Here is a 22,732-nt window from a genome sequence, read left to right as displayed (position 1 = left end):
CTGAGAGTTAAAGTGATTTTTGCCATTCCGTTTTCAGGAATGGATGTGCCTGCCTATGGCAGATTATATTTTTCAAAGATGACAAAAAAAATCTCCTATCTCATGTGTAATTCTACAGTGGGGTCTGTGTCCCCTCTTCTTGAATGTGAATGCACTTGTGACTGCTTTGACCAACAGAATATGGGATATGATGTCGTATCTCCTGAGGCTGGGTCACAAAAATGATTGTCATGAGTTAAATTGTGCCCCCCCTGAAATTCATATGTTGAAGTCCTAACTCCCAGTACTTCAGAATGTGACCTTATTTAGCAATGGGGTCTTTGCAGATATAATTAGTTAAAATGAGGTTGCCAGGCGCGGTGGCTCACGCCTGAAATCCCAGCACTTTGGGAGGCCAAGGCGGGCGGATCACAAGGTCAGGAGTTTGAGATCACCCTGGCCAACATAGTGAAACCCCATCTGTACTAAAAATACAAAAATTAGCCGGGTGTGGTGGCGCGTGCCCGTAGTCTCAGCTACTCCAGAGCCTGAGGCAGGAGAATCGCTTGAACCTGCGAGGCGGAGGTTGTCGTGAGCCTAGATCATGCCACTGCACTCCAGCCTGGGCGACAGAGCGAGACTCCATCTCAAAAAAAAAAAAATGATGAGGTCATACTACAGTGTGTGAGCCCCTAATCCTATAGGACTGTTCTCCTTTGAAAAGGGGAAATTTGGACACAGAAACAGCCATGCAAAGAGGGAAGATGATGTGAAGAGGCACAGCTCAGACACCCATCTTCAAGGCAAGGAGAGAGGCCTGGAACAGATCAGAAGGAATCAACCTGCCAACTCCTTCATTTCAGACTGCTAGCCACAGGAACCGTTGTTTAAACCACCCAGTCTGTGATTCTTTGTTATGGCAGCCCTAGCAAACTAACCAGCAATGCCATCTTCATCTGATTCTCTTTAAATACTCCAAGCAGGAGACCAGTTACCATTTAAGTCCAACTACCCCAAGAATATCAGGCTGGAGAGGCCACATGTAGGTACAATGGTCAACAGCCCCGGCTGAACTCAACAGCCAGCACTAGCATGCGAATGAGGCTTCTCAGGCATCAGCCCAGTGGATCCTTAACCGCAACCCTGCCAACCTCTGATAGTATCCGCATGTGAGACTCAAAGCAAGAACTGCCAGGGGGAGCACTTCCTGATCCTGGCCCACAAAATCCTGAGTGATGTACAATGGTTGCTTGAAGCTGCCAAGTTTTAGGGTAACTTATCATACAACATAGTAACCAGAGTGCTTACCTTCCCCTTCCCTCCCTTGCCACTGGCCGGAACACAGATGAGGCCATGGTGGGCTGTCTTCAGTCCTGTAAATGACATAGATGAGGGCATGGGGAAGCCACAAACGAGGAGCCTGGGCTCTTGGATGCCCTCATGGAGCACAACTGCCAACTCCCCAGGTGCCACTCACATTTCATGCAAGAGAAATAAATTTCCATCTTGTTTAAGCCACTGTTAATTCCACCTGTTTTTTTTTTAAGCCAAATCAATATCCTAGTAATATGATATATGTAAAACAAACAGCTCAGTGTCTCGCACATAAATAAGTGATTTTTGGAAAAAATAATTATTGCTATTGTCATTATTATTATACTAATAATAATTATTAATAATGTTATTACCCGAAACTGCTCAACACTCCTCAAAATGAACATGAGGTGGACCCATGTCACTGATGGTCAATGAGACATGTCAAGCTGGGCAGAAATTGTCTGTCGTCATGCCTAATTCATACCAGGTCTCTCTTCCATCCGCCTTAAACTGACTATAGCTCTCCCAGGCAGACCAATAGACAGGGGATCATGGACACCAACACACAGACACATCCTCCCACTCCCCACCCACACAATGAACCAAAGCTCAGGGCAGCCACTGTGTGCTCTCGTCCCACCTGTCCTGTTGCAGGAGAGAAGACAGGAGGCAAAATAGTATAGAAAGTGGGTCTAAGATAATGAGTGGGGAGAGGGAGTCAAAGAAACTAACTCTATCCCCAAGAAATCAGGCAAGGCTTCCAGGAGGAGGTGACCACTATCCTGAGAGTATCTTCCAGGCTTAAGAGAGGGAAAGGGCTCTGCAAGGAGGCAAAGTGGCCTGGGCAAAGGCGCAGAGCATCAGAATCCACATAGCCAGTGACCTCCACCTGCCTCCTCTGCCTCATCCTTTCAGCTCTACCTCCAGGGAGGCTGGAGGGCAGCACAGGGGAGGGTGGGTGTCAGAGCCCTGTGGCCCCCAAGGGACCTGTGTCCAAGCAGGGAACTTCTCTGCAGCTATGGCAGAGTCAGCTTTAGAGTCTTCTCTCCTTCCAGAACCATTGAACTGCAAATACTCCTTAAAAACCCTGATCCAGCCCAGGCGCGGTGGCTCACGCCTGTAATCCCAGCACTTTGGGAGGCCGAGGCAGGCAAATCACGAGGTCAGGAGATTGAGACCATCCTAGCCAACATGGTGAAACCCCGTCTCTACCAAAAATACAAAAATTAGCTAGGTGTGGTGGTGAGAACCTGTAGTCCCAGCTACTCGGGAGGCTGAGGCAGGAGAATCACTTGGACCCAGGAGGTGGAGGTTGCAGTGAGTCAAGATCGCACCACTGCACTCCAGCCTGGGCGACAAAAGCAAAAACTCCATCTCTAAAACAAAAAACAAAAACAAAACAAAAAACAAAAACAAAACAAACAAACAAAAAAAAACCCTGATCCGCTGCAAGGATGCCCCCAGCCTTCCTGTCGTTTTTCCCCTCTCTGGGTCACACGCTTTGACCTCAACCTGATTTCCCCCCTCATGTCCTAGTGCCCTGCTTCAGATTTGGGCAGGTCTTGCTGAACTGGAGTCCCAGAAGAGAGCCCACAGATACAGGAGGCTGTGTCCCAGGAAGGAGACATAGGCCCTTCCTTCTTGAGGCCCCAGGAGGGAGACAGGACACAGAGACATAGAACTCTCAGTGAACAGAGCAGAGGCCCTGAGAGCTGGGCAGTTAGAGAGGGCAGGAAGAGTGCAATTGGGCAATCAAGGCAAGCTTCTTAGAGGAAAGGGGCAGAGAAGGGTGGATGTCAGGGGAGATCAGTCTGCAGGCAGGCTCTGGAATAGGTACAGAGTGGTGAGGGATTCGAGTTGGATTCCAGTTTAAACATCCACAGAGCCTTTAGGCTTCAGTAGCTAGTCCAGGGGAGGGGGGTACATGGAAGGTGTCCCTATGGCCTTGTCACTAAGAAAGAACAGTTCGTGACTTATCCACTGCGTGTGAATTCAGCGAGATCGGGGAGGGAGGTTTCTTAGGGATAGGGCAGCCTCCACACTCCCATTGCTCCTCTACTCAGGGAAAGGGGGACGGTAGAAATGGCCTGTCTCTCCGGCCAGCACACGTACAGCCATCTCACCCCCACACGGCTCTTCCTCCACAGCCCCATTTTGGATTACACTTCACCTCCAGCCACTCCAGCCCTGGGCGCTAGTAATACAGCTCCTGGGGAAACGCCCCGGGGTGTTGGTGCCCGACTCGTCCCCCAGCCGTCTTCGGCTTCACGGGGTGGGGGAGGGACAGCCCTGACCCCATCTGCTCTCCTAGGCTGCCTAGCAGGCTCCTGTCGCCGCTCCCCGCCCCTTCTTCCAGAGCTCCATCCACTCCTGCCCCCACTCGACCAGAGTTCCTTCCACAGCAGTTCCTGGCCTGGGCGCTGTCCAGCTCCAGGCTAGGTGGTCGAGTCTTCCCTGGGCTCCGAGCAGTGGGAACTCCGCAGCCCGCCCCAGCCTTGTCCTGGGGCGCCTCTGTCCAAGTCGGTTTTCTCTTCCCTGGCCCCCACGCCTCCACCCTCCACTTCTACGGGATGCCACCTCCACAAAGGAGAAAGGAAAGGAAATACAAAGGCATACATTCCGTTTCTGTGGAACTTGCTCTTTATTTTGGGACCAGGGAAGGACCACACACAGCCCTCCAGCCCAGGGGGCGGGGGCACCGAGACGCGGGCGGAGGGCCGCACCCGAACCCTGCCCAGACGCCGCCGTCGGGAGGCGGAATCCGGGTTTCTGGGGTCGGGAGTGCGTATGCAAATGACGTGGGCGTGGTTGGCAGATCTCCCAGGAGGCCTCAGGGGTCCTCACCACAGGTCTGGGCCCTCCGACCTGCGGAAGCGAAGGGGAAGGAATTGGATCTGGGGAGGCGAGCCTGGGAGACGTCGTTAAGTGATGTTGCCAGGGTAGGGCCAGGCCGCGCTCTCGGAGGCAGGATGTGTGGTAACAGGGGCGCTTTTACCGCGACCTGACGGGGCGGTCCTCGCCGTCGGGGAAGAACGTTTTGGAAAGAAGCGTGTCCGGGCCGTCTCTTTTCCCATACCTGGGGGCGGGGAAGGGAAGAGCGTGGTCAGATCTGGCCACGCCCCCAGGTGGAGCGGGACCGCAGGGTGAGAGCCCCAGGGGTCCCGCTCCGCGCCTGCGCTCACCGCTGCCGGGTGACCAGGTTGAGGTAGTGGCGCAGGGAGGCGTAGTAGCGGTTCAGCTCCTCCGGGGAGGCGTCTTCGCCGGGAGCCTCGGGTTTGATGGGATAGGCGTCGACCAGCGCCCCCAGGCAGACGAGCAGGGCCAGAAGCACTGTGGTCAAGGCGGGCCACGGCCTGCGCACGAACACCATCTGGGAAGGCGACATTGGGACGTGGGTCATTCCAAGCCTCGACCCTACACGGCGGGAGGCTGCGGCTGCCGTCGGGGCCGCGCTCCGACGCTCTCCCTGGGGCTGGTACCGGACCAAGGCTCAGCCACCGGGCTTGCTGTGTGTTCTTGGGCACTGCACCGTCTCCTGACTCAGTTTCCTCATGCCAGAGGAGCATAAGCCCTGCCTGCCTCCCCACCCCCACCCCCGCTGCTGGCCTCCTTCCCACCTCCGATGGCCCCCTCCAATCCAGTTTCCTACCACTCACCCCCAGCTTCCACCATCCCAGCCTCAGTTTCCCCACAAAACAGCCTGGGTTTCCCCAGGCTTGAGCCCCCAGCCACTCACAGCGATAGCTTGTGAAGCAGACGAGCAGGAGGTGGAAGGCGAGGGAAGTCCCAAGGGCTGCACTGCCGCAGGTCAAGCTGAGGCCTCCTCTGCTCAGCGCTTTCCTTGTGGGGCTTATATCCCCGCCTGGAAAGGGAGGGGGAGTCCCAGGGGGAGGGGGAGCCAGCAGGGGGTGGGCCCTTCTTCCTCCCTCCTTCCACCCTCGCCAGATCGCTGAGCTTATACCCAGCCAGTGCGTGACGTCTCCACCTCGCAGGAGCTGAGGGGGCAGTTGCCATGCTCAGATTTGTGGTCTCACTGGATGGGGTACCCAGCCTGAACCCCATGTTCACCCCACAGCCCCCCAGTGGCAGGTCTAGCCTCCTGAGGAAGTGAAGCGGTTGGATCTAGACTCCTGAGGCAGCCCCTAGGACCAGGGTTGAGATTCTATCTTCCCTAGCCTGTCCGTGGATGGGAGTTGGGGGTGGGAGGGTGGACACATTCCCTCCAGTCCGTGGGATGTGTGACCACTCTTTCCAAAAGACAACCCTTTTCAGCCTCTGTTCAGTAATACCTTGGAGAAGGGCTGAGGAATGACAGGACCTCTTGGGGAAAGTCTTTCTCCTGGAGGCAGGGTGGGAGCACCTGACCTTGGCTCCTGACCTGCAGTTTATGTTGTCTTGGGGAGAGGCCTCTTTGAACACTCCATTATGTCCTCTCTCTATTAAAGAGTTGGAAAAGAGGCAGGAGGAGGCAGAAACCAATCCCCCCGCCAGAAGCAGCTGAGTCGGCCACCTGTGTATCCAGACTGGCACACACAGACCCCAGTCCAGCCATGTGTGGTATAGAGCCCCCTCCCAAGGCAGAGTGTCTCCACCCCTATGCAGGTATCATTCAGAGCACTGGTGTCTTCTGGGCCTGAGTGATGCCAAGGCTTCCCAGGCACATGCCACTGTCCCCAGCCCATGGCAGTCTCCACTGGGCTCTAAGCCCAGATCCTTTGAAGGAAAGGACTCGTGTTTATTAAGCACCTACTATGCACCAGGTAGTGCATAATTTCGGGCATCACAAGACGATGAGCTGAGTTTATCTCCATTTTCCAGATGAGGAAACTGAAGCCCTGGGAGGTGATGGAGCAGCCAAGCTCACCCAAGATTCAAACAGGAAAAGCAGGGTGAGGCAGAACCCAGGAAGAGGACCTCTCAATTGTGAGGGGCAGAAAGGCTCAGCACCTGGAGTAGCCATTGGGGCGCCAGAGGCAGGCCTGGGAGCAGGGACCCGAAGACTAAGTCTAGGGCCCACACCCACTCTGAGAGGCGGAGTAGGGGAAGGACCTTCAGACTGCCAACCCCCTCAAACCCACCTGCCCAGGAGGAGAAAGGGCTGTGGGAAGGTCTCCCCATAAAGCCCTTCCAGCTTCCTCTCCCTGGCCTCCCCAGACCTCCAGTACTTCCAGATGTCCCATCAGCCCATAGGGACTGATGGGGCCAACTTGTCCAGGCCCTTGGTTCTGAGCCAGCCCCTCCAGCCCCAGGACAGATGGCTGTGGGTGCTATTTTTAGAGCTCTCCTGAGATGGGGAGTTCAGGGCTCTCTGTCACCATTTTATGGGTTCAATCACCTGCATTCTCCGGAAATGGCTCCTTATCAGCCAGTCAGGCCCCATGGGACTCCACATCCCAGGAAACACCAGGGTGCCCTGCTGAGCATGGGGGTGGAAGAGGACACCAGGACAAGGGGACATAGATCCTGCCCTTGGAGGGAGGGGAAAAATCATTCTTCTTAGGGAGCCCTCATCCAGGGGGCAAGACACACCCCTGCCCTTCAAGAACCCCAGTCTCAAAGGAGAGATATGGCCATGTCATAGGGGAGCCCCAGTATGAGCGGTTCCCAGAACAGATACAGAGAGACAGAGACAGCCTTTGTCCTGTTTGGAGGGGAGACAGCAGAAATCAAATAATTCCATTCCTCCATGGAAAGACAAAAGACAGGTGCTCACCCTAGGATGGAGGGGGCAGTGGGGGCTGGTTAGGACATCTGTGATCCCAGGGATCAGGGCCTAGAGAAGGACCCTGCAGGCTAACGGGGGCAAGGATACCAGAGAGTAGGGGGCTATTTGCTCTTCTGACCCTGCGGCGGCACTAACCATGGTGCTGGTAGGGGATTTCTAGTGCACCGATTCTGGACAGAGACAAAGGAAACTGTGAGATGGCCATGGGGAATCTGACATCCCTGGAACCCTGTCATGTCTTGGGGAATGTGGGGTCCAAGGACAGATGGGAAGAGAGGAGAGACACTGTAGAAGCTAGAGGGCATGGGGTGGCCTGAATTCGGGCTACAACCTCTGAAGAAGTCACTTCCTCATTTATAGCCAAAGTAAATGGGCCCCTAGGTGGTCTCAGTGTGGACCAGGAGCCAGCCACACATCCCCGCAAACCCTCTCTATCCATCATACCCCCACCCTCCAATCTCACTCCCCAATTACAGGGCAAGCTGATTGGTTCATTAATCACCGCCTCCTCATCGAAGAGCTTATTAACTTGTTGATTAGCGGGGAAGATGTCTCAGCCCTCGATCAATGGGCTCAGCCACCCCCCCATCCACACACCCACACCCATCATTGCTGCATGACTCAGTGGCCATGAGACATGTCTAGGGTGTGAGGGGGGAAACTTCAGAAACAATTGTTTTTGTAGAAGTGAGACCAGGACCTGCCTCCAGTTTGTCCTTGAAGGGTAGGGGACAGAATCAAAGGGGAGGGGACAGAATCAAAGGGCTCCTTTGGTCCCCATTCTGAGAGCACCTGGCAAGGCCACCCCAAGTCAGGGAGACCATGGACCTGGACCCCAGCCAACAATTCTTGTCCAGTGGGCTCAAGGGCCACTCATCAAGATGGTGTGGCCTCTGCCATTCATCCCCAGAGGCTTAGAATTCTGTACCCCATCACCCACCTGCCTGTACCCACTCCCCACACACAAGGCCTCTCTTTGATCACCATGCACTGTGTGGCACTGCTCCACTGCTTTCCACCCTCAGGCATTTCCTCATGCCCAGGGTCCTACAGACAGCAGGTTGTCATACAGCAAGTGTAATTCAGGCCAGGCGTGGTGGCTCACGCCTGTAATCCCAGCACTTTGGGAGGCCAAGGTGAGTGGATCACGAGGTCAGGAGTTCAAGACCAGCCTGGCCAACATGGTGAAACCCCATCTGTACTACAAATACAAAAATTAGCCAGGCATCGTGGCACGTGCCTGTAGTCCCAGCTACTCTGGAGGCTGAAGCAGGAGAATTGCTTGAATCCAGGAGGCAGAGGTTGCAGTGAGCCAAGATCGCGCCACTGTACTCCAGCCTGAGCGACAGAGTGAAACTGTCTCAAAAAAAAAAAAAAGTAATTCAATCCTCATTCAACAAGCACTTATTAAGTCCCTGCTGTGTGCCAGGCACTGATCTAGGCACTGGGATGGAGTAGTGAACAAACAGGCAAAATCCTTGCCCTTATAGAGCTCACATTCTAGTGACAGGAAATAGAAAATAAATAAATAAGCATGGAGGCTGGGTGCGGTGGCTCACGCCTATAATCCCAGCACTTTGGGAGGCCAAGGCAGGTGGATCATCTGAGGCCAGGAGTTCAAGACCAGCCTGGTCAACATGGTGAAACCCCGTCTCTACTAAAACTACAAAAATTAGCCAAACGCAGTGGCGGGCGCCTGTAATCCAGCTACTCAGGAGGCTATGGCATGAGAATCACTTGAATCCAGGAGGCAGAGGTTGCAGTGAGCCGAGATGGTGCCACTGCACTCCAGCCTTGGTGACAGAGTGAGAATCTGTCTCAAATAAATGGATAAATACATAAATAAATAAATAAGCATGGAATATGTCTGATAAGTGCTATAGAGAAAAATCAGAGCCGGGTGTAGTGGCTCATGTCTTTCCCAGTGCGCTGGGAGACCACGTTGGAGGATCGATCACTTGAGCTCAGGAAGGAAGTGAGGAAGCAAACCATGAAGCTACCTTGAGAAGAGCGGGGGGTGGGTTTAGGAAACAGCGATGCCGAGAAGTAAGGGATTTTCACTTTTTATGGTAGGAGCTCTGCTAGGAGCTCTCCCTCTTACCTGAAGCTTCTGCAAAACACAGTAACAGATACTTGTGGTGTGCTGCGCGCCCAAGGCTCAGGCTTCGCTCTAGAACAGAGGTAGGCAAACTCTGTAAAGGAGCAGATAGTAAATATTTTAGGCTTTGTGGTCCATAGAGTTTCTGCTGACACCGTTAGGTTCATCCACTGTAGCTTGAAAGCAGCCACTGAATACACCAAAAAAAAAAAAAAAAAAAAAAAAGAATGGGCATGGTAGTGCTTCAGTAAATCTTTACTTACAGACATTAAAGTTTGAATTTTATATAATTTTCATGTCATAAAATTTTTTTAGTTTATTTCAACTGTTTACAGATTCAACCACTTTAAAAGCCATTCTTTTTATTATTATTGAGCTCAAGGGATCCTTGGGCCTCAGCCACCCAAAATGCTGAGATTATAGGTGTGAGTCACTGTGCCTGACCTAAAAGGCATTTTTTTTTTTTTGAGACGGAGTCTTGCTGTGTCACCCAGGCTGGAGTGCAGCAGCATGATCTCAGCTCACTGCAACCTCTGCCTTCCTTCAAGAGATTCTCCTGCCTCAACCTACCAAGTAGCTGGAATTACAGGCACATGCCACCACGCCCAGCTAATTTTTATATTTTTAGTAGAGATGGGGTTTCACCATGTTGGCCAGGCTGGTCTCGAGCTCCCAGCCTCAAGTGATCCGCCTGCCTTGGCCTCCCAAAGTGCTGGGATTACGAGTGTGAGCCACCACACCTGGCCCCTAAAAGGCATTTTAACCCATAGAATGTACAAAAACAGGCCCACAGGGCCATAGTTTGCTGACCCCTGGTCTAGAAAAGCAAGAATTCAGCTACCTCTGGGTTGAGTTGCCTTTTGGTTGGATGTGTCCCTAGCCTGTTTATGCCAGGTGTATTTGTCATTGTAATCATATAATTGAATAAAATATTATATAAACTGATGAAATATGAGTGCATAAAGAATTGTTTCCTTGCAAACTACGTTAAATGCTTTGGAAGTAATACACAAAGAGATTTGCTGACATGTTGAATTAGATGTGAAAGATAAACCCTTAAGGGAAAATCCTAAAAATCTAGAAGTGTGCTCCATCAGATTGCTTCACAAGTGTCTTTAAGTTTAAAGAAATTGGAAATAACAGGTGACAAATTATAGGATTGTGGGTGTGATTTATGCAAGAAAGTCAAAGGGTAATTTGAGTCAAGACACCCAAAGAAAAATTCGTGCCTCAATGTGAATTTTGTGTTTGAAATCAAAACAAAGTGACTAAGACCTGTATGTGTCTTTATGATTGCCCATTTAAGCTGACTTTTTCAAAACACTGGTCAATGACTCAGACCTGTTTATATCGAAACAAGGGCTTCTCTAGTACTTTATATATTTCCAATATTGTTTGAATGTTTAAAGGGTATTTCTATTTAATGGCTTAAATAACAACCAAAGAATTTTTAAAAACCAATAAAAATAGGCTCGGTGCAGTGGCTCATGCCTGTAATCCCCACACTTTGGGAGACCAAGGCGGGCGGATCACCTGAAGCCAGGAGTTTGAGACCAGCCTGGCCATGTCAAAACCCTGTCTGTACTAAAAATACAAAAATTAGCCGGGTATGGTGGTGCATGCCTATAATCCCAGCTACTTGGGAGACTGAGGCAGGAGAATCACTTGAACCTGGGAGGCGGAGATTGTAATGAGCCAAGATCGCTCCACAGCGCTCCAGCCTGGGTGACAGAGCGAGACTACATCTCAAAAAAGAAAAAAAATAAAAATAAAAATAAAATGCTGGTGTGTGTTGCGAAGCCTGAAATTAGATACTGTGAGGGTCCCTGGACGCCAGCCCCTGTGAGTTCTGCACACATCCCCTCCACATGAATGCTCCTGTTCTCGGATGAGCTCCTGTTTGAATCCAAAACTTTTTCAAGGGCCCAACAGTCTCAAGAGGCCTGTGCTGCAGGTGCAGAAACTCAAGTCCTGAAAGAGGTATGGATTCAGGGAGAAACAGTTCTGACCTATGTCAGACACAGTCAGCTCCCTGATTCACCAGGCCCTTATGGACTTGTGTCTTTGTGGCTCCTGGCATCTGACGTGATACTGGCACGTGTGTGCTCCTAGGTTATTGAATCGGTCAGTCAACTTGTGAACATATTAGCTAAGATATTCATGCACCCCCCCTTAATAGATACCAAATAGCGGTAGCTTAAATATCATAGATGTTTATTTCTCTCTCGTATAAGAGACCAAGCTGGTAGCCAGGGGATAGGGTGCCTCTGATCTACAAGAAGCCCAAACACCATCTATCTTGTTACTCCAAGATTATGCACCCATCTACGTGGTTTAAGAATGTTTGGCCGGGCGTGGTAGCTCACACCTGTAATCCCAGCACTCTGGGAGGCCGAGGCGGGTGGGTCACCTGAGATCAGGAGTTCTAGACCAGCCTGGCCAACATGGTGAAACCCCATCTCTACTAAAAATACAAAAATTAGCCAGGCATGGTGGCAGGTGCCTGTAATCCCAGCTACTCAGGTGGGCCGAGGCAGGAGAATCACTTCAACTGGGAGGCAGAGGTTGCAATGAACTGAGGCACTCCAGCCCGAGGGATGAGAGTGAGACTTCGTCTCAAAAAAAAAAAAAAAAAAAAAAGAATATTCATTAGGCCAGACGCAGTGGCTCACACCTGTAATCCCAGCACTTTGGGAGGCCAAGGTGGTGGATCACCTGAGGTCAGGAGTTGGAGACCAGCCTGGCCAACATGGTGAAACCCCGTCTCTACTAAAAATACAAAAAAATTAGTCAGGCATGGTGGCGGGTGCCTGTAATCCCAGCTACTCAGGAGACTGAGGCAGCAGAATTGCTTGAGCCCAGGAGGCGTGGGTTGCAGTGAGCTGAGATCATGCCACTGCACTCCAACCTGGGTGACAGAGCAAGACTCCGTCGCAAAAAAAAAAACAAACGGTGTTCATTACCCCACATTCACATTCCAGGCCACAGGGATGAGAAACAAGGAAGTAGAGGGCAAGCATTTTGCCCTTTAAGAGTTTGGTATGGTAGAGGTCAGGTTCCTGGCCCACACCTGTGATCTCAGCACTTTGGGAGGCTGAGGCAGGAGGACACTTGAGCCCAGGAATTTGAGACCAGCCTGGGCAACATAACAGGATCCTGTCTCTACCCAAACAATAAAAAATAAATTAGCCTGGTATGGTGGTGCATGCCTGTAGTCACAGCTACTTGGGAGGCTGAGGTGGGAGGATCGCTTGAGCCTGAGGAGTCAGAGCTGCAGTGAGTTGTGATTGCTCCACTGCACTCCAGCCTGGGCAACAGAGCAAAACCCCATCTCAAAAAAAAAAACAAACAAGCAAACCAAAAAAGCAAAGTCGGGGAGGAGGGAAAGTATCAGGAAGAATAGCTAATGGCTGCTGAGCTTAATACCTAGGTGATGGGATGATTTGTGCAGCAAACCACCATGGCACATATTTACCTATGTAACAAACCTGCACATCCTGTACATGTACCCCTCAATTTAAAAGTTGGAAATAAAGAGTATGATGAGGAAGCTGCATTGCTTCTTGTGCTCCTGTCCCATTGGCCAGAACTTAGTCACGTGGCCATGCCTAGCTAGAAGGCCCTTGGCCTCTGTTTTGCTCCATTTTCTTTTTCTTTTTACTTTTTTTGAGATGGAATCTTGCTCTGTCACCCAAGCTGGAGTGCAGTGGCGCAATCTCAGCTCACTGCAACCTCCGCCTCCTGGGTTCAAGTGATTCTTGTGCCTCAGCCTCCCGAGTAGCTGGGATTACAGGCTCTTGCCACCGCACCCGACTAAGTTTTGTATTTTTAGTAGAGACAGGGTTTCCCCATGTTGGCCAGGCTGGTCTTGAACTCCTGACCTCAGCCTCCCAAAGTGCTGAGATTATAGGCGTGAGCCACCATGCCTGCCCTGTTTTATTCCATTTTCCCCAACCCTCATGTCAGCCCAATTTCTGTCTTCTCTGCCTCCAAACTCAGCTATCTCTTACCACAATGAAAGTGGCCTTCACCTCAGCATGCATCCTCCTCCTCCCTCAATCCCCTGCCTGGAAGTAGGAGCCTGTCACCCTACCTCACCCATCTTTTCCTTTCACTCTTTCCCATCAGTCTTAGGAAAGAGACCATAAATTGTTCCCCAGTACCTATTTTCCCCTTCTTCCCTTACAATAGAGTTTAGCTGAGTATATGGCTTCCCAGCTAATCACTACATTTCCCAGTCTCCCTTGCAGCCAAGTGACTTCTTGTGACTAAGTTCCGGCCAATGGATGTGAGCAAGAGTGATGTGTGCCACTCTCAAAATGTGCTATTAGAAGGAATGGGGGTACCCTCTCACTCCTCTATTTCCCCCCTTCCATGACCCTTAATGCAATGCCAAATGGAAATGTAAAAATGAGCCATTTTCCAGCTTTATTGAGGTATCATTAACCAATAAAATTGTATATACTTAAAGTGTACAATGTGATGATTTGATATATGTATACATTGTAAAATGATTACTGCAACCAAATTAACACATCCATCACCTCACATTGTTACTTTTTCTTATGTGAGAATGCTTAAGATCTACACTCTATAGTACAGTATTATTAACTATTAACTATAGTCACCATGCTGTACAAAAAATGAGCCATTCTTGACCACGTGAATGAAGGAATCTTTTAGTCACAGGGGTGCCCTCAGACTGCCGGGACCAATTTGCCTGCATCACGTTGGAAGTGCCTGGGGCTTCCCCATTCCCCAGGGGCGGGTTTAACCAATGACTGATGAATGTAGGGGCATAAACACTTCAGTTTGCCTCTGATTTGTATGACTTGAGATGTAGTCAACAGGTGTTACCTGGATAGTGCAATGGGCATTTTTTGGGGGGCGGCACACAGCTGCTGAAACAGCCATCACAGTAGCAGGCGAGGGCAAGGGCACCAATGCCCTCGTTCAAGTCTAAAGGGCCTGGAGAAGTTCTTGTCCCCTGAGCTCTCAGCACTGACCCGCCAGGGCTCCCTTATGGTACTAAACCCACAGATAAGCCACTAAGAGCAGGATCAAAATTAAGCAGCACAGAGACAAGAAAAGGGGGATAAAGAGATCCAGATAAAAAGGGGAGAGAGGAACAGAGCCAGAAAAAGCTCAGACCAAAGCCACCGTCATTTTCACATTACATGAAAACAATAAAAGGAAGAGATTTGTGAAGTTAGAAAAACTCTCTGGTGAAGCCTCCTTCTGAAAATTCAGGAAAATTAGTTTCACATAAAAATTAGCAATGTAAAAGTATTAAGATCAAATCCCATACAAAACTATTATTAGAAAAATAGCCCTGAGCTGGGCACGGTGGCTCATCCCTGTAATCCCAGCACTTTGGGAGGCTGAGGCAGGCATATCACTTGAAGTCAGGAGTTCTAGACTACTCTGGCCAACATGGTGAAACCTCGTCTCTACTAAAAATATAAAAATTATCCAGGCGTGGTAGCACACACCTGTAATCCCAGCTACTCGGGAGGCTGAGACAGGAGAACCACTTGAACCCAGGAGGCAGAGGTTACAGCGAGCTGAGATCATGCCATTGCACTCCAGCCTGGGCAGCAGAGTGAGACTCCATCTCAAAAAAAAAAAAGAAAGAAAGAAAGAAGGAAGGGAAGGAAGGGAAGGAAGGAAGGAAGGAAAAAAAGAAAGAAAGAAAGAAAGAGAAAGAAAGAAAGAAAAGAGAGAACAGAGAGAAAAGAAAGAAAAAGAGAAAAATAGCCCTGACCAGGTGCAGTGGCTCACGCCTGTAATCCCCCAACACTTTGGGAAGCCGAGGTGGGTGGATTGCTTGAGCCCAGGAGTTCGAGACTAGACTGGGCAACATAGAGAGACCCTATTTCTGCCAAAAATACAAAAAAAAAAATCTGACATGGATGGTCAAAATAGGAAAAAAATACAAAAAATAGCTGAATATGATGGCATGCACTTTTAGTGCCACTACTCAGAAGGCTGTGGTGGGAGGATTGCTTGAGCCGAGATCAAGGCTGCAGTGAGCTGTGAACGTGCCACTGCACTCCAGCCTGGTGACAGAGAGAGACGCTGTCTCTATAAAGAAAGTTATGTTATATTACCATCACTTTTCTTTCTTCCTTTCTTTTTTTGGGGCGGTGTGAGGGGACAGGGTCTTGCTCTGTCATCCGGGCTGCAGTGCAATGGTGCAATCAGCCTGCTGAGCAGCTGGGACTACAGGTGCATACCACCACATCTAGCTAATTTTAATAGTGTTTTATTCTTTTATTTTTGTAGAAATAGAGTCTCAATATGTTGCCCAGGCTGGTCTGAAGTTCTTGGGCTAAAGCAATCCTCTCACCTCTACCTCCCAGCTATTCTGACCTTCAAATGCATAATCAAACTATTATCAGCATGCAAGATCTCAGGGAATATTATACCCATAAGCTTTTCCTGAGGAATCTACTAGAGAATAAACTTCAGACAATCAAAATGACTAGAAAAACATTGACATAAGGCCTGGTGATGAGCATTAAGTTCAGTTATGTAGAACTAATGCTGGCTGGATGCGGTGGCTGACGCCTGTAATCCCAGCACTTTGGGAGGCCAAGGCAGGCGGATCACCTGAGGTCGGGAGTTTGAGACCAGCCTGACCAACATGGAGAAACCCCATCTCTACTAAAAATACAAAATTAGCCAGGCGTGGTGGCGCATGCCTGTAATCCCAGGTACTCGAGAGGATGAGGCAGGAGAATCGCTTGAAAATTAGCTGTAATCCCAGCTACTCAGGAGGCTGAGGCAGGAGAATCGCTTGAACCCGGGAGGCGGAGTTTACGGCAAGCCGAGATTGTGCCATTGCACTCCAGTCTGGACAACAAGAGTGAAAGTCCGTCTCAAAAAAAAAAAAAAAAAAAAAAAAAAATCAACTGTTTTCCGTAATAACTGGTGGTGCCAGTCCGTATTTATTCTGAGACGTCTGTGTAATATAGATCAAACAAATGCTATTCTAAAATAAATGGGATTTTTAATGCTATCATCTCCTGTGTCCTTGAGAACAAGAATTTACAATGTGGAAGAAAGAGGACACAGATGTCATATAGAAGAGGTTAAATAAACACCCGTCAGTCCTGACTTTGATTTGGAAATCGCTGTTTACAGAAAAGGGCTAGAAACAATGTTGAAACCAATAGCAATGAACATCCCTAGCATCCAGACTAGTCTTTTTTTTTCTTTCCTTTTCTTTTCTCTTTTTTTTTTCTTCCAGCTTTATTCTGGAATAATGGACAAATAAAAATTGTATATATGGCCAGGCATAGTGGCTCACACCTATAATCCCAGCACTTTGGGAAGCCGAGGAGGGTGGATCACTTGAGGTCAGGAGTTCAAGACCAGCATGGCCAACATGGTGAAACCCCATCTCTACTAAAAATACAAAAATTAGCTGAGCATGGTGGCAGGTGCCTATAATCCCAGCTACTCAGGAGGCCGAGACAGCAGAATCATTTGAACCCAGGAAGCAGAGGTTGCAGTGAGCCGAGATCATGCCATTGCACTCCAGCCTGGGTGACAGAGTGAGACTCCGTATCAACAACAAAAAAAAATTGTATATATTTGGCCAGGCATGGTGACTCACGCCTGTAATCTCAGCACTTTGGGAGGCCAAGGCAGGCGGATCACTTGAGGTCAGGAGTTTGAGACCAGCCTGGCCAACATGGTGAAACCCTGTCTGTACCCAAAATACAAAAAGTAGCCAGGCATGGTGGCGTGCGCCTGTAATCCCAGCTACTTGGAAGGTTGAGACAGGAGAATTCCTTGAACCCGGGAGGCGGAGGTTTCAGTGAGCCGAGATCATGCCACCACACTCCAGCCTGGGCAACAGAGCGAGACTCCATCTCACAAAAAAAAAAAAAAAAGAGAGAAACAAGTAAAATTATATTTTTTTCTAGCCATTGTAAGTACAAAACAAAAAATGATTTTTTCCTGGCATTTCCTGTTTCTGCCTATTTACATTGGTGCTCCCCAAGATGAGATCCTTGGCTCTCTTTTCTTTTTTCTTCTTCACTGTGGGGTTGTCATCTACCCCCAAGATTTTAATCACCCCCAAAATCTCTGTCATTTGCTCCTCTGCCGAGTTCCCTATCCACATAGTCCACTGTTTCTAGACATATCCCCATGGATATCTCTCAGTCAGCTTAAAGTCAATGTAGCCTAAACAGCAAAAATAATAAATCAATCTTTCTTAAGTGCCTACACTGTGCCAAGTACTATGCCAGGTACGTCTCACATATTATTTTAGTCTTCACAACACATAATGTACCATCATTAGCCTGGTTTTACAGAATATGAAACTGACACAGAGAGAGGTCAAGTCAGTAGCTCACCCTTATCTTAGCTTGTTATCTGAATTCCCAAATCTCCAGGGACCTCCAGCTCCATGAATGGTATCTCCATCTCTTCAGGTGACTGAGTTGGAAATCTTGACTTCACTCCACCAATGACCTGAGTCATTCTTAGAAAGTCTGAAGAAGGAGCATGCAGTTCTGAGGGTGGCAGCAGGTCCAGGAATTGGAATGTGACCACAGGGGAATTCCTCATAAAGGGCTGAACTTGCCTGAATGAGTTTCCCCTGGAATACAAGGAAGTCATATGAAATCGCAGTTTAGGCAGTGCATTCAAGAGTACATGGCAGACATCGTTTCGTGTTAATAACTATATCCTGCCCTTTACCCCAACACTCCCAATCCTCCTTATCTGCCCTGTTTATTCCCCAGCACTTACCACTTTCTAGCATTCTATGTAATTGACTTATTTGTATGCTTGTTGTCTGACTACTAGAATGGAGGCTCCATGAGAGCAGAGGTTTTTTTCTGTTTCTTCACTGATATATCCCCAGTGACTAGAATAATGTGTGATACATGGTGGTGGCTCAAGTATACTTGCTGAATGAATGGATCCACATCCTCACTGTCCATGGCTGCATGGTTTACACACAGGCACATACATAAGCATGTATACACACATACACACACATGCACATACATGCATATGTCTTGAAGACAGAAGGCTATTCCTATCCCACCACAGTCCAGATCTTCATCAAAGAAGAAAGCAAAAGGCCAGACGCGGTGGCTCACACCTCTAATCCTAGCACTTTGGGAGGCCAAGGTGGGTGGATCACCTGAGGTCCGGAGTTCGAGACTAGCCTGGCCAACATGGTGAAAATCTGTCTCTACTAAAAATACAAAAATTAGCTGGGCGTGGTGGCACGTGCCTATAATCCCAGCTACTCGGGAGGCTGAGGCAGGAGAATCACCGGAACCTGGGAGGCGGAGGCTGCAATGAGCTGAGATCACACCACTGCACTCCAGCCTGGATGACAGAGGGAGACTCTGTCTAAAAGAAGAAGAAGAAGAAGAAAGCAATTTCCTAAACACTATGCACTCTCCCTTCACACACCGTGCAGGTTAGAGGGAGTGAGATATCAGGGCCTGTCCACAGCAGGCGAGCCCCATACCTCACCCCACAGAGCTGTCACATTCAGCTCCCTCTGAAGCTGTGGAACTTGCAGCTCAGACCACAAACTCTGGGGCTAGGATGACTGGGTTGGCCACTGACTAGCTGTGTGATCTTAGGAAAATTACTTAACCTCTAAGGGCCTCAGTTTTGTCATCGGCCACATGTATATAACAATAGCATCTACTTCATATGGTTGTGATGGTTTAAAAAGCTATTAGGTTCCAGAAGAGATGGAGTAAGCAGCCTCCACCCTGTCTCTCCTGCTGAATGCTGCTGTGAAACATGGACAGACACGCACGGGGCAGCTCTCTGAAGAGTGTGAAAGTAAACACAGCGGGGAAACGGGGGAAGAAAGCCAGAATTCAACGTTTCACTGAGCTGAAATGAGTTTCTCATTTTTCCTCTGATATTCCCCAGCCTCGATACAAGACAGCGCCAAATCCAGAATGGGCACTGGGGCTACGAGAGGGATCAACAGGAGAAATGCTCGTTCTGCCTCCAGGAGTGGAAAGGGAAGGTCTAGCACTGAGAGAGAGAAAAGGAACTCCATTTTTCTCTTCTTCATTCTCCCGTGCCCCAGCCCCGAGACAATTCCATGGGAGTAGCAGTGGTGACAGTAGTATCAGTGACTGCAGGGTCCACAGACAACCAAATCTTTCCCTCTCCGATCAAGAGTTGTGGGCCAGGGGCTGTGGATCATGTCTGTAATCCCAGCACTATGGGAGGCCGAGGTGGATCACTTGCGGGCAGGAGTAAGACACCAGCCTGGGCGTGTATGTGTGTGTGTTTATTTTTAAAAACAGTTGTAGTCCCAAGAAGGAGAACCCCTATAGCTTTCTTCTCTCTGTGTCCTCCTGCCACCCGGCCCTGAACACGGACACAATCATAGGAAGTGTGCAGTAGAGCGGGATAACTAAAGAAGAAATAACACTGATTTTACACAATCTCTTCCAGAAAATAGAACAAGAGAAAACACTCCTTCGTTCATTTTATGAGGGCAACATTACCCTGAGACCAAAATGAAACAAAGATATTGTAAGAAAAAAAAACTACAGATCAATATCTCTCATGAACATATGTGTAAAAATCTTCAACAAAATATTAGCTGGCCAGGCGCGGTGGCTCACGCCTACAATCCCAGCACTTTGGGAGACTGAGGCAGATGGATCACTTGAGGTCAGGAGTTCGAGAGCAGCCTGGCCAATGTGGTGAAACTTTGTCTCTACTAAAAATACAAAAATTAGCCAGGTGTGGTAGTGTGCACCTGTGGTCCCAGCTACTCGGGAGGCTGAGGCAGGAGAATTGCTTGAACCCAGGAGGCAGACGTTGCAGTAAGCCAAGATTGTGCCACTGCACTCCAGCCTGGGCAGCAGAGTGTGACTCCATCTCTAAATAAATAAATAAGCCGAGCTCAGTGGCTCAAGCCTGTAATCCCAGCACTTTGGGAGGCCAAGGCGGGTGGATCGCCTGAGGTCAGGAGTTTGAGATCAGCTTGACCAATATGGTGAAACCCTGTCTCTACTAAAAATATAAAAATTAGCCAGGCATGGGGGCATGCGCCTGTAGTCCCAGCTACTCAGGTGGCTGAGACAGGAAAATGCCTTGAACCTGGGAGGCAGAGGCTGCAGTGAGCCAAGATCGTGCCACTGCACTCCAGTCTGGGCGATAGGGTGTGACTGCATCTCAAAAAGAAAAAAATATTAGCTAACTGAACTCAGGAATATATAACAAAAAAAAATGTATATGTTACAATCAGGTGGGATTTATCCTGACAATGCAGGGCTGGTTCAATATTCAAAAATCAATCACTTGGCCAGGTGCAGTGGCTCACGCCTGTAATCCCAGCACTTTGGGAGGCCGAGGCGGGTGGATCACTTGAGGTCAGGAGTTCTAGACCAGCCTAATCAACATGGTGAAACCCTGTCTCTACTAAAAATACAAAAATTAGCTGGGCCATAGTGGCGGGCACCTGTAATCCCAGCTACTCCAGAGGCGGAGGCAGAAGAATCGCTTGAACCCAGGAGCAGAGGTTGCAGTAAGCCAAGATCTCACTACTGAACTCCAGCCTGGGTGATAGAGCAAGACTCTGTCTCAAAAAAAAAAAAAAAAAAAAAAAGCAAATGCTCATATTGACTGATAAAGAAAAATCATTTGACAAAAATTCAAAATCCACTCACAATTAAAAAACAATACTCTTAGGCCAGGCTGGGTATCTCATGCCTATAATTCCAATGCCTTGGGAGGCTAAGTCAAGAGGTAGGTATTGCTTGAAGCCAGGAGTTCAAGACCAGCCTGGGCAACATAGTAAGACCCTGTCTCTACAAAAAAAACTTTTTTTTTTTTTTGAGATGGAGTCTCGCTCTGTCACCCAGACTGGAGTGCAGTGGCGTGATCTCAGCTCACCGCAACCTCTGCCTCCTGGGGTCAAGCAATTCTCTGCCTCAGCCTCCTGAGTAGCTGGGATTATAGGTGCCTGCCACCACACCCGGCTAATTTTTTGTATTTTTAGTAGAGATGGGGTTTCACCATATTGTCCAGGATGGTCTTGAACTCCTGACCTCATGATACATCTGCCACGGCCTCCCAAAGTGCTGGGAATACAGACATGAGCCACCAAGCCCAGCCAGAAGTTTTTTTAATTTGTTGGGCATGGTGGTGCCTGTAGTCTCCGCTACTTGGGAGGCTGAGGTGGGGGAATTGCTTAAACCCAGGAGTGTGAGGTTACCGTGAGCCATGATCATACCACTGTACTCTGCCTAGATAAAAAAACAAGATCCTGTCTCTTAAAAAAAAAAAAAAAAGGCTGGGGATGGTGGCTCATGCCTGTAATCCCAGCACTTTGAGTGGCTGAGGCTGGAGGATCACTTGAGGCCAGGAGTTCAAGATCAGCCTGGGCAACATGAAAAAACCCCATCTCTACTAAAAATACAAAAATTCCTGGGCGTGGTGGCACATGCCTGTAATCCCAGCTACTCAAGAGGCTGAGGCATGGGAATTGCTTGAATCCAGGAGGCTGAGGTTGCAGTGAGCTGAGATTGCACCATTGCACTCCAGCCTAAGCGACAGGAGGAGACCCTGTCTAAAAAAAAAAAAAAAAAAAAAGACAGTGAGTGTGGTACAGGTGAAATGACAAATAGCTAGGTCAATGGAACAGAATAGACAGTATAGAAATAGACCCATGCAAATATGGCAAATTGATTTTTGACTAAAGTGCAAAGACAACTGAAAGGAGAAAGGACTCCTAGAACCGCCAGCATAGTCAGGACACAGAAGGACTGTATCACTCCGAAGGACCCCCTAGTACTATCCCTGTGTGGTCAGGCCTCTCAGCCCTAATGTTTGCACCCACTACCATCACTATAGTTCTATCTTTTAGGGAATATCACACAACTGGAATAATACAGTATGTAACTTATTGAGACAGGCTTTGTCCACTCCTAATGCCCTTGAGATTACTCCAATTTGTTCTGTGTATCAATAGTCCATTCCTTTTTCTTGCTGAATAGTAAATATGCCAATATACTAATGTGGTTTGTTTACTCAGTTACCCATTGAAAGACATTAGGGCTGTTTCCATTTTGGATCAACTATGAATAAAGCGGCTATAAACATTCATGTGGGCATATTCATCTCTCTAGGATAAATACCCTGAAGAGAGTTTTCTGGGTCATATGTAATTGTGTGCTTAACTTTAGAAAAAGTGCCAAAATGTTTTCCAGGATGGCTGTACCATTTTGCATTCCCACCATCAATGGACAAGAGTTCTAATTGCTCTGCACCCTCTCGGCACTTCGGATTGTCAATATTTTGTATATTACCCATTCTAATGTGTGGATAGTGGCACCTCATCATGGTTTTAACTTGCATTTTCCGGCCAAGCGTGGTGGCTCACACCTGTAATCCCAGCAGTTTGGGAGGCCAAGGTGGGCAGATCACGTGAGATCCTGAGTTCGAGACCAGCCTGGCCAGTATGGTGAAATCCCATCTCTACTAAAAATATAAAAATTGGCCGGGCGTGGTGACGCAAGTCTGTAATCCCAGCTACTCAGTAGGCTGAGGCAAGAGAATAGCTTGAACCTGGGAGGTGTAGGTTGCAGTGAGCCAAGATC

At 48.9% G+C, this 22,732-nt stretch overlaps 1 protein-coding gene across 2 annotated transcripts; it reads right to left on the bottom strand.

The window, feature by feature from the left end:
- Window positions 1-3,918: 3,918 nt before the first annotated feature.
- On the bottom strand, window positions 3,919-17,733 carry PYY (peptide YY). Of its 2 annotated transcripts, none has more exons than XM_004041547.4 (6): window positions 17,489-17,733; window positions 9,123-9,213; window positions 5,033-5,158; window positions 4,479-4,666; window positions 4,292-4,372; window positions 3,919-4,161 (listed from the first exon to the last, which is right to left on the bottom strand). In XM_004041547.4, exons 4-6 carry the CDS (start codon window positions 4,664-4,666, stop codon window positions 4,137-4,139), a joined length of 294 nt encoding a protein of 97 aa, XP_004041595.1. In that variant the 5' UTR covers window positions 5,033-5,158; window positions 9,123-9,213; window positions 17,489-17,733; the 3' UTR covers window positions 3,919-4,136. The 2 variants fall into 2 exon arrangements, with proteins under 2 accessions (XP_004041595.1, XP_055243966.1); XM_055387991.2 differs by having other exon boundaries at window positions 4,298-4,372; window positions 17,489-17,727.
- Between the last annotated feature and the right edge of the window lie 4,999 nt (window positions 17,734-22,732).

This window comes from Gorilla gorilla, chromosome 4, assembly GCF_029281585.2.
Source record: "Gorilla gorilla gorilla isolate KB3781 chromosome 4, NHGRI_mGorGor1-v2.1_pri, whole genome shotgun sequence".
NCBI lineage: Eukaryota > Metazoa > Chordata > Mammalia > Primates > Hominidae > Gorilla > Gorilla gorilla.
Note: the sequence above shows the minus strand (reverse complement) of the source record. Positions and strands in the feature narration are given on the sequence as shown.

Bases quoted from the DNA above. Each gene is read 5' to 3' on its own strand.
- PYY (XM_004041547.4), bottom strand. From the start codon at position 4,666: ATGGTGTTCGTGCGCAGGCCGTGGCCCGCCTTGACCACAGTGCTTCTG. The intron at 4,373-4,478 runs GTGAGCGCAGGC...CCCCGCCCCCAG, and splicing joins AACCTGGTCACCCGGCAGCG to GTATGGGAAAAGAGACGGCC. The intron at 4,162-4,291 runs GTAAAAGCGCCC...TCGCTTCCGCAG, and splicing joins GACCGCCCCGTCAGGTCGCG to GTCGGAGGGCCCAGACCTGT.